The following is a 12274-nucleotide window of genomic DNA, read 5'->3' as shown; positions in this document are numbered from 1 at the left end:
TTCATACTTGCCCCTCTTTCCAGGACTCTTGCATTTACCTCCCTTACAACCCCATCCATAAACAAATTAAACAACCATGGAGACATCACACACCCCTGCCGCAAACCTACATTCACTGAGAACCAATCACTTTCCTCTCTTCCTACACGTACACATGCCTTACATCCTCGATAAAAACTTTTCACTGCTTCTAACAACTTGCCTCCCACACCATATATTCTTAATACCTTCCACAGAGCATCTCTATCAACTCTATCATATGCCTTCTCCAGATCCATAAATGCTACATACAAATCCATTTGCTTTTCTAAGTATTTCTCACATACATTCTTCAAAGCAAACACCTGATCCACACATCCTCTACCACTTCTGAAACCGCACTGCTCTTCCCCAATCTGATGCTCTGTACATGCCTTCACCCTCTCAATCAATACCCTCCCATATAATTTACCAGGAATACTCAACAAACTTATACCTCTGTAATTTGAGCACTCACTCTTATCCCCTTTGCCTTTGTACAATGGCACTATGCACGCATTCCGCCAATCCTCAGGCACCTCACCATGAGTCATACATACATTAAATAACCTTACCAACCAGTCAACAATACAGTCACCCCCTTTCTTAATAAATTCCACTGCAATACCATCCAAACCTGCTGCCTTGCCGGCTTTCATCTTCCGCAAAGCTTTTACTACCTCTTCTCTGTTCACCAAATCATTTTCCCTAACCCTCTCACTTTGCACACCACCTCGACCAAAACACCCTATATCTGCCACTCTGTCATCAGACACATTCAACAAACCTTCAAAATACTCATTCCATCTCCTTCTCACATCACCGCTACTTGTTATCACCTCCCCATTTACGCCCTTCACTGAAGTTCCCATTATTATTATTATTATTATTATTATTATTATTATTATTATTATTATTAGGTACAGTAGGGTTGAGGGTCAATTCAATTGGGAGGTGAGTTTGAATGGAGAAAAACTGGAGGAAGTGAAGTGTTTTAGATATCTGGGAGTGGATCTGGCAGCAGATGGAACCATGGAAGCGGAAGTGGATCATAGGGTGGGGGAGGGGGCGAAAATTCTGGGAGCCTTGAAGAATGTGTGGAAGTCGAGAACATTATCTCGGAAAGCAAAAATGGGTATGTTTGAAGGAATAGTGGTTCCAACAATGTTGTATGGTTGCGAGGCGTGGACTATGGATACAGTTGTGCGCAGGAGGATGGATGTGCTGGAAATGAGATGTTTGAGGACAATGTGTGGTGTGAGGTGGTTTGATCGAGTAAGTAACGTAAGGGTAAGAGAGATGTGTGGAAATAAAAAGAGCGTGGTTGAGAGAGCAGAAGAGGGTGTTTTGAAATGGTTTGGTCACATGGAGAGAATGAGTGAGGAAAGATTGACCAAGAGGATATATGTGTCGGAGGTGGAGGGAACGAGGAGAAGAGGGAGACCAAATTGGAGGTGGAAAGATGGAGTGAAAAAGATTTTGTGTGATCGGGGCCTGAACATGCAGGAGGGTGAAAGGAGGGCAAAGAATAGAGTGAATTGGATCGATGTGGTATACCGGGGTTGACGTGCTGTCAGTGGATTGAATCAAGGCATGTGTATGGGGGTGGGTTGGGCCATTTCTTTCGTCTGTTTCCTTGCGCTACCTTGCAAACGCGGGAGACAGCGGAAAAAAAAAAAAAAAAAAAAAAATTAGTGGTGAAGTGAGAGGGAGATGGAGTGAGTATTTTGAAGGTTTGTTGAATGTGTTTGAAGATAGAATAGCAGATACAGGGTGTTTTGGTCGAGGTGGTGTGTGAAGTGGAGGGTCAGGGGAAATGATTTGGTAAACAGGGAAGAGGTAGTGAAAGCTTTGCGGAAGATGAAAGCCGGTAAGGCGGTGGTTTTGGATGGTATTGCAGTGAAATTTATTGAAAAAGCGGGTGACCGTGTTGTTGACTGACTGGTTGGTGAGGTTATTTAATGTATGTATGACTCATGGTGAGGTGCCTGAGGATTGGCAGAATGCTTGCATAGTGCCATTGTACAAAGACACGGGATAAAAGTGAGTGCTCAAACTACAGAGGTATAAATTTGTTGAGTATTCCTAGGAAATTATATGGGAGGGTATTGATTGAGAGGGTGAAGGCATGTACAGAGCATCAGATTGGGGAAGAGCAGTGTGGTTTCAGAAATGGTAGAGGATGTGTAGATCAGGTGTTTGCTTTGAAGAATGTATGGGAGAAATACTTAGAAAAACAGATGGATTTGTATTTAGCATTTATTGATCTGGAGAAGGCATATGATAAGAGTTGATAGAGATGCTCTGTGGAAGGTATTAAGAGTATATGGTGTGGGAGGTAAGTTGCTAGAAGCATTGAAAAGTTTTTATCGAGGATGTAAGGCATGTGTGCGAGTAGGAAGAAAGGAAAGTGATTGGTTCTCAGTGAATGTCAGTTTGCGGCAAGGATGCGTGATGTCTCCATGGTTGATTAATTTGTTTATGGATGGGGTTGTTAGCGAGGTGAATGCTAGATGGAGAGTTTTGTTGGGCCTGGATGTGGAAAGGGAGCTGTGGTTTTGGTGCACTACATATGACAGCTAGAAACCAAGTGTGAATGAATTTGGCCTTTGTTGTCTTTTCCTAGCACTACCTCGCACACACATGGGGGAGAGGGGTGCCATTTCATGTATGGCAGCAGGAATGGATGAAGGTAGCATGTATGAATGTTTATATGTATTTTTATTATACTTCGTCACTGTCTCTCACGTTAGCGATGTAGCGCAAGGAAACAGACGAAAGAATGGCCCAACCCACCCACATACACATGTATATACATACACGTCCCCACATGCACATATACATATATACACATGAAATGACAACCCCCTCCTCCCTCATGTATGCGAGATAGTGCTAGGAAAAGACAACAAAGGCCACATTCATTCCCACTCAGTCTCTAGCTGTCATGTATAATGCACCAAAACCACAGCTCCCTTTCCACATCCAGGCCCACAAAACTCTCCATGGTTTACCCCAGACGCTTCACATGCCTTGGTTTAATCCATTGACAGCACGTCACCCCAGTATACCACATCATTCCAATTCATTCTATTCCTTGCATGCCTTTCACCCTCCTGCATGTTCAGGCCCCGATCACTCAAAATCATTTTCACTCCAATTTGGTCACCCACTTCTCCTTCCCTCCACCTCCGCCACATATATTCTCTCTGTCAATCTTTCCTCACTCATTCTCTCCATGTGACCAAACCATTTCAAAACACCCTCCTCTGCTTTCTCAACCACACTTTTTATTACCACACATCTCGCTTTACCCTTTCATTACTTACTCGATCAAACCACCTCGCACCACATATTGTCCTCGAACATCTCATTATCAGCACATTCACCCTCCTCTGCACAACTCTATCCATAGCCCACACCTCACAACCATATAACATTGTTGGAACCCCTATTCCTTCAAACATACCCATTTTTGCTTTCCGAGATAATGTTCTCGACTTCCACACATTTTTCAACGCTCAGGACTTTCTCCCCCTCCCCCACCCTATGATTCACTTCCGCTTCCATGGTTCCATCTGCTGCTAAATCCACTCTTAGATATCTAAAACACTTCTTCCTCCACTTTTTCTCCATTCAAACTTACCTCCCAATTGACTTTTACCTCAACCCTACTGTATCTAATAACCTTGCTCTTATTCACATTTACTTTCAGCTTCCTTCTTTCACACACTTTACCAAACTCAGTCACCAGCTTCTGCAGTTTCTCACACGAATCAGCCACCAGCGCCGTATCATCAGCAAACAACAACTGACTCACTTCCCAAGCTCTCATCCACAACAGACTGCATACTTGCCCCTCTTTCCAAAACTCTTGCTTTCACCTCCCTAACAACCCCATCCATAAACAAATTAAACAGCCATGGAGACATCACACACCCCTGCAGCAAACCACCTACATTCACTGAGAACCAATCACTTTCCTCTCTTCCTACACGTACACATGCCTTACATCCTCGATAAAAACTTTTCACAGCTTCTAACAACTTGCCTCTCACACCATATATATGTATATATAAAATCTAAGGATCCTGCAACTTCAAGGCTGTACAGTTTCCTATTGCAGGGAAATTATTTATTCCTTTGGGGTTGGAAGAGAATGTAACCTTGGAAAAGGTGATTTCCTATGTGTGATGTAACCTCATGTTACCTTATCCTTCCAAGAAAACTGTGCAGCTCTGTACAGTCTGGCACTCCTGCCAGCCTTGCATAGCCCTTGTATTTTGAGATGCTGCATTTTGCAAGCAACATAATGAACACAGTTGAGGATACCCTACATATGATATCACCATACTGTTCACACTACATGCACAGGTATTTGCACCAATACTGACATTTTAGAGTTTACAGATGGGACGTTGTTGCTGAATATATCAACCAGCACACCTCCACCAGCATCATAAGACATGCAAAAGAGGTGCTAAATAAGGCCAAAGAACTCCAGCACTCAGACCAACACATGCGTGAAGCTGCCAATAAAAATGCGTATCATAGCATGGAAAAGTCTCAGGGTAAACAAGCAATCAGTGATGCCACAGCCTCCCAGAGATTTGAAAGTGAGTATTGATCTTGACCTTCGTATTTCTGTAATGAACCCTTCTTGGAAAATAGGATCATGCAAATCAGATTTTGAAGGAAGCTTTCTGTTAAACATATGAAGTCACTGGTATACAAGTGGTTACTGGGCTTGTATATTTTTGTACTTGTTTGCCACTTTAAGGTTACTGGGGTAATGCCACAAAGAGAAATAGATATAGCCTCATTCAAACACATCAGTTGTCTATCTGACATGTGTAATGTGTCAAAACCCAGACCCCCCTATCCATTACCCTCTTCATATGATTTGGTTCAGTCCAGTCCTCTTTCTCATGCATACCTTCCACTTCATCCTTCCATTTCCAGTGCCATCCTCTACACTTCCAACTTATATACCCTGTCATCTACCTGTCGTCACGTGTTCTCTGCATTTGTACATACCATTTCAGCACACCTTCAGCTTTCAAAACTAATCTCATTACCACACCTCTCTCTTTAAATGAGTTAATTGAGATACATCAGATAGGTTTATTCCTTGGTACAGGTGTCTTTTAGCTGCAAAATAGGGATGACATGATACTCATTACTAGTGGGTTATAACAAAGCAGCAGCACTGGGGTTCACCAGTTATATTGACTGTATTGCTGGGGCCAACTCTTGAGGCATTTCCAGGTAGGAAATGGCATCAGAGATTTATATAGATATAGCAAATCCTCCCCTCCCATTCTACTTTTTCAAAAAAAAAGAACAGAGATGGGGGCCAAGTGGAGATTTTTTTATTTTTCCTCTGAGGCTCAGCCATCTGTTTTTGACGCTACCTCTAATGTGGGAAATGGTGAATATGTACGAAGATATAGCAAGCAAAAATGGAGACTATTTAATGCTCAAACTTCCCTGAACAGCACCACAAGAGATGCTGGGCATGAATACTATGGCATGGGGTGCAGAGGAGCAACGTTTATTGGAACAGGCGCTGAAGACATACCCTGTTTCTACCCCAGACCGATGGGACCGTATAGCTGAATGTGTCCCTAGCCGCACTAAGAAAGACTGCATGAGACGTTATAAGGTGGGTGTACAAATGTTTCATCATGCATGCCTTCCCTAATAATACATGATACCATGTATTACATACATCTCTTCTTACCATTCCTATGTTGTGCAATACATCCTCTCCTTTGCTTTCCTACATTTCCTTAAATTCATTCTCTGAAGAACAGTCAGGTGCAAGATTATATTTAAATTCACAACAAGATATGCAGGATTGACTGATTTTTGAAGTGACCTAGCTTCACACTGTTTGGGCTGCTGTCTTTGGACAGCCAACATAGCCCACAGTGTGCTCAAAATTCAACTTGTGTAGGAGATTACTTGCAAAGATTGACACAGGAGCACCTTGCTGAAAAGTGTGGACTGATGCCAAAAGGTAAGTGAGAATGTGTGCTTGATCTTGTTTATTCTTTGCTGTTAAGCAATATAAAAAAAAAAAAAAAAAAAAAAAAAAAATTGCTTTGCCAGTTTAACTGAAATTGTTGAATTCAGTTGTCTCAAAAGTTATAGAGATGAATTTCATAAAATCTTTTTTTATTTTGTCTGGATTTTATGGAATCACCATAAATTCAGTATAGTGAGTGTGGGGTCAGTGGTCATTATGGGATTATATACCAATTAAAGGTGTGCAAAAGAAAGGTTATTGGATGTGACATGCTGAGAGGGATGGCACGTGGAACATCTGATTATTTCTTGGTAGAGGCAAGTGTAAAAATTGTGTGTGTGTGTGTGTTGTGTGTGTGTGTGTGTGGGGGGGGGTTTGCTAGCTGAGAAAAGAGGCCTGTGGGCAGAGTTACCAAGAGGATTGCTGAATTTTTTTTGATGATGGGGGTGGATGTGGTATGTTTTAGAGGTGGCATGCAGAGGAAGAGTCATGGTGAATAATAGTATTAATAGGGTTGGGGTAGTGAAAGCCTCACTTAAGATGAACTATGGTAAACGGGTAGTGCAGGATATGATAGTAGTTGGGTTTCTTGAGAAAGATAAGAGTTGTTCATTGGTTAATCAGGCTGTTCGATGCTTTTATAAACTAAGGTAAGGTGCTTGATGGTGCCCATACAATAAAAGCAAGTGCATGAATTAAAGCAGTACAAGTCTTTTGAGGTGGTGGTACGCACAGAGCATCTGACTGGGAAGGAGTAGCGTGGCTGCAAGAAAGATAAGAGGTCTTTTATGTGGACCAGGTTTTGGCTTGAAAAATTAAGAAATGTGTGATGAAAGTGAAGTTTAGAAAAAGGTTGACTGAGAGGCAGTGCTACAAGGTGTTAAGTAACAAAGAAATTGAAGGTGGACATGTTAGATATACAATGTCGGAGAATTGTATTTTGTGTGATATGTGATTATGTAAGCAATGTCAGTGTAAGAGAAAGGCATGATGGTAACTGCTTTTTAATTGAGAGGGCCAACCAGGGCATCATGAAATGATTAGGATGTATGGAGAGGGTGAGCAAGGAAAGGGTGACTCAGAGGATGTATGGTAAGAAGTTTGGGAGCAAAGGGAAGACATGAGGTGATGGATGAATGGGGTGAAGGAGACTTGGGTATTGGGTCTTTAACATACAGGACTGGGATGGGATGGCATGAATGAATGGATTTAGAGCATGGGGGAAGGCGTGCTGTCGGTGGGTAATGAAACTGTTATGATAAACCTTGGATGAAAGGAGAGAATGAATGTGCTTGAAGAGGATGTGCAAAGGCCAGGTATGGGATATGTGAATGGTGTTTAAGGAGAAATATAAGGTGTATCCAGTAGTTATATCAGTTCAGAAGTGATCAGCAGTTCGTACATGGAAGGCCCTATGTGATTTCAGGCATCATGTTAAGACCTACAGGTCAAGCCTGGGCTGAATAGGATTGGAAAGTAGGGTAATATATTTTGTGCAATATTCTCTTATATTTATTTGCATGCTTCTTGGTTTCTCTCTAATACGTGTTTGATTAGCAAAACATCAGAAATCTGTTGAGAGAAGCGAGTCTTCAGGAGATAGCATGTGATTTGTCAACTTGTGGGGGGGAAATTTTTTTTTTTTTTAGGTGAAATAATGTGAATCAGTCTTTATCCTCTTTTATTTTTGTTACAATGAATTACAATTTATGAAGGACCAAAGGTTATAATAATGTTGAATACAGCCTCTTTTGAAGCACATTGGCACATTTACCTCATGTCTTCATTTTAAGTTGATCTATGTAGGGATTTCATACATGTAACAATATTGATTTTAAGAAACTGGTTATATTTTGAAGAACAGAAAGATCTGACACCATTAGTTATTTACATAATCTACAGTTACCAAACATTACATAATCTACAGTTATCAAACAAATTGCAAGACTACAACCAGTGTTCTTAAACAGAAACTTCTGCATATAAAAATTTATGTACCAAATTTTTCACATTTTGCATGGAGAGCCACTTGCCAGGTGAGACTTTTTTCATTCATATTTCCACACACTATGTTACACCAACACATTGTTAGATTACTCGTATGCCATCCTTATCTGGAATACCTGCAGTGCTAGTAGTTTGCTTAGTGCACCTGTTCATTGTTTTCTTGATCTTGACCACATTACCAGGTAGCATATGATAGCTATTACATTCAGTACTGTACATCCACCTGCATCACTACCTCTATATACCTTTATACAGTCATTTTACACTAACCCCTATTTTATGTCATCCTAAATACATTAGGGCTCTTTGCTTCATATTCATACGTAGTAGGTAGCCAACAGCCAGGTTATTGTCACTTCTTTCTGCTTCATCCACACATGGACTGTGGCATTCTGTCCACGAAAATACAACCTCTTCTTGTCGAACATAATTGACAACACTAACATACGCTACTTATTCTTTGTAACTAGATAGTCCTGCCTTTTGGTGAAGTGGTAAGAGCAAATAGGTGAGAGCATTAGGTAGTAGTAGTCAATAGGAAAATTAGGCAGGAGCACTAGGTAGTAGTAGTCAGTAGGAACATTAGGCAGGAGCACTAGGGAGTAGTCAGTAGGTACATTAGGCAGGAGCACTAGGTAGTACTAGTCAGTAGGAACATTAGGTAGCAGCACTAGGGAGTAGTCAGTAGGAACATTAGGTAGAAGCACTAGGTAGTAATCAGTAGGTACATTAGGCAGGAGCACTAGGTAGTAGTAGTCAGTAGGAACTTTAGGTAGTAGTAGTAGTAGTCAGTAGATACATTAGGCAGGAGCACTAGGTAGTAGTAGTAGTAGTCAGTAGGTATATTAGGCAGGAGCACTAGGTAGTAGTAGTCAGTAGGTACATTAGGCAGGAACACTAGGTAGTAGTACTCGGTAGGAACATTAGGTAGCAGCACTAGGTAGTAGTAGTCAGTAGGAACATTAGGCAGGAGCACTAGGTAGTAGTAGTCAGTAGGAACATTAGGCAGGAACACTAGGTAGTAGTAGTAGTCAGTAGGAACATTAGGCAGGAACACTAGGTAGTAGTAATCAGTAGGTATATTAGGCAGGAGCACTAGGTAGTAGTAGTCAGTAGGAACTTTAGGTAGCAGCACTAGGTAGTAGTAGTAGTCAGTAGATACATTAGGCAGGAGCACTAGGTAGTAGTCAGTACGAACATTAGGCAGGAGCACTAGGTAGTAGTAGTAGTCAGTAGGTATATTAGGCAGGAACACTAGGTAGTAGTAATTAGTGATAACATTAGGAGCACTAGGTAGTAGTGCTGCCTAATGTTACCACTGCTACTTAGTGCTCCTGTCCAATGTTCCTACTGACTACTACTTGCTGGTGTTTTTGCCGATTGTTCTCACTAACTACTACTCCTTAGTGCTCCTGCCTAATATACCTACTGATTACTACTACCTAGTACTGCTACCTAATGTTCCTACCGAGTACTACTACCTAGTGTCCCTGCCTAATGTACCGTACTACTGACTACTACTACTACCTAGTGCTGCTACGCTGCTACTTAATGTTCCTACTGACCACTACTACCTAGTGCTCATGCCTAATGTTCCTACTGACTACGACCTAGTGTTCCTGCCTAATGTACCTAATGACTACTACTACCTAGTGCTCCTGCCTAATATTCCCACTGCTACCTAGTTCTTGTGCTTAGCGTATCCCTGACTAGTAATGGTCAGTAGGAACATTTAAGTAGCAGCACTAGGTAGTAGTCAGTAGGCACATTAGGCAGGGACACTAGGTAGTAGTAGTCAGTAGCAGCACCAGGTAGTAGTAGTCATAGGTACATTGGGTAGTAGTCAGTAGGAACATAGGTAGCGACACTAGGTAGTAGTAGTCAGTAGGAACATTAGGTAGGACCACTAGGTAGTAGTAGTCAATAGGTACATTAGGCAGGAGCAGTAGGTAGTAGTAGTCAATAGGTACATTAGGTAGTAGTATTCAGTAGTACGGTACATTAGGCAGGAGCACTAGGTAAGTAGTAGTCAGTAGGAACGTTAAGTAGCAGCACTAGGTAGTACGTTAGGTAGTCAGTAGGAACATTAGGTAGGAGCACTAGGTAGTAGTATTCAATAGGTACATTAGGCAGGAGCAGTAGGTAGTAGTAGTAGTCAGTAGGTAAATTAGGCAGGAGCACTAGGTAGTAGTAGTAGTAGTCAGGAGGAACATTAGGTAGGAGCACTAGGTGGTATTAGTAGGGGCATTAGGTAGTAGTAGTACTCAGTAGGTAAATTAGGCAGGAGCACTAGGTAGTAGTAGTAGTCAGTAGGTACATTAGGCAGGAACACTAAGTAGTAGTCAGTAGGTACATTAGGCAGGAACACTAGGTAGTAGTAGTCAGTAGGTACATTAGGCAGGAGCACTAGGTAGTAGTAGTCAGTAGGAACATTAGGTAGAAGCTCTAGGTAGTAGTAGTCAGTAGGAACATTAGGTAGAAGCTCTAGGTAGTAGTAGTCTGTAAGTACATTAGGCAGGAACACTAAGTAGTAGTAGTCAGTAGGAACATTAGGTAAGAACACTAGGTGGTAGTAGTCAGTAGGAACATTAGGCAGGAGCACTAGGTAGTAGTAGTAGTAGTCAGTACTGACTACTACTACCTAGAGCTTCTACCTAATGTTCCTACTGACTACTACTACTACCTAGTGTTGCTACCTAATGTTGTACTGACTACTACTACCTAGTGCTCCTACCTAATATACCTACTGACTACTACTACCTAGAGCTTCTACCTAATGTTCCTACTGACTACTACTACCTAATGTTCCTACTGACTACTACTACAACCTAATGTTCCTACTGACTACTACTACAACCTAATGTTCCTACTGACTACTACTACTACCTAATGTTCCTACTGACTACTAACTAGTGCTCCTACCTAATGTACCTACTGACTACTACTACCTAGAGCTTCTATCTACTGACTACTACTACTACCTAGTGCTCCTACCTAATGTTCCTCCTGACTACTACCACCTAGTGCTCCTGCCTAATGTTCCTACTGACTACTACTACCTAGTGCTCCTGCCTAATTTACCTACTGAGTACTACTACTACCTAATTCCCATACTAATACCACCTAGTGCTCCTACCTAATGTTCCTACTGACTACTACTACCTAGTGCTGCTTCCTAATGCACGGACTGACTACTGCTACCTGTTCCTACTGACTACTACCACCTAGTGGTCCTACTGACTACTAGAGGTCAGTGGGAATATTAGGCAGGAGCACTAGGAAGTTGTAGTCAGTAGGAACATTAGGTAGCAGCACTGGGTAATAGTAGTGAGTAGGTACATTAGGCAGGAGTCAGTAGGAACATTAAGTAGCAGCACTAGGTAGTAGTAATCAGTAGGAACATTAGGTAGGAGCACTAGGTAGTAGTAGTAGTCAGGTGGAACATTAGGTAGGAGCAGTAGGTAGTAGTAGTAGTCAGGTGGAACATTAGGTAGGAGCACTAGGTAGTAGTAATCAGTAGGAACATTAGGTAGGAGCACTAGGTAGTAGTAGTCAGTAGGTACATTAGGTAGGAGCACTAGGTAGTAGTAGTCAGTAGGTACATTAGGTAGGAGCACTAGGTAGTAGTAGTAGTCAGTAGGAACATTAGGTAGGAGCACTAGGTAGTAGTAGTCAGTAGGAACTTTAGGTAGCAGCACTAGGTCGTAGTAGTAGTCAGGTGGAACATTAGGTAGGAGCACTAGGTAGTAGTAGTAGTCAGGTGGAACATTAGGTAGGAGCACTAGGTAGTAGTAGTCAGTAGGTACTTAGGTAGGAGCACTAGGTAGTAATAGTAGGTACATTAGGTAGCAGCACTAGGTGGTAGTAGTAGTAGTCAGTACTGACTACTACTACTACCTAGTACTGCTACCTAATGTTCCTACCGAGTACTACTACTACCTAGTGTCCCTGCCTAATGTAACTACTGACTACTACTACTACCTAGTGTTCCTGCCTAATGTACCTACTGACTACTACTACCTAGTGCTCCTACCTAATGTACCTACTTACTACTACTACCTAGACGTTCTACCTAATGTTCCTACTGACTACTACCTAGTGCTCCTACCTAATGTTCCTACTGACTACTACTACCTAGTGCTCCTACCCACTACTACTACCTAGTGCTCCTACCTAATGTACCTACTGACTATTACTACCTAGTGCTCCTACCTAATG

General features: G+C 41.8%; 1 protein-coding gene across 1 annotated transcript in view; it reads left to right on the top strand.

Moving 5' to 3' along the window:
* Positions 1–12274, top strand: part of LOC139761228 (dnaJ homolog subfamily C member 2) — a 49552-nt gene that overhangs the window by 31868 nt on the left and 5410 nt on the right. The window contains exons 11-12 of the mRNA XM_071685271.1: positions 4415–4634; positions 5517–5683. Of these exons, the coding sequence (XP_071541372.1) occupies positions 4415–4634; positions 5517–5683 (387 nt within the window). The remainder of the gene's footprint in view (positions 1–4414; positions 4635–5516; positions 5684–12274) is intronic.

The sequence above is a fragment of the Panulirus ornatus genome, chromosome 39 (genome assembly GCF_036320965.1).
Source record: "Panulirus ornatus isolate Po-2019 chromosome 39, ASM3632096v1, whole genome shotgun sequence".
Taxonomy (NCBI): Eukaryota; Metazoa; Arthropoda; class Malacostraca; order Decapoda; family Palinuridae; genus Panulirus; species Panulirus ornatus.
This window is presented reverse-complemented; position numbering and strand designations above follow the sequence as displayed.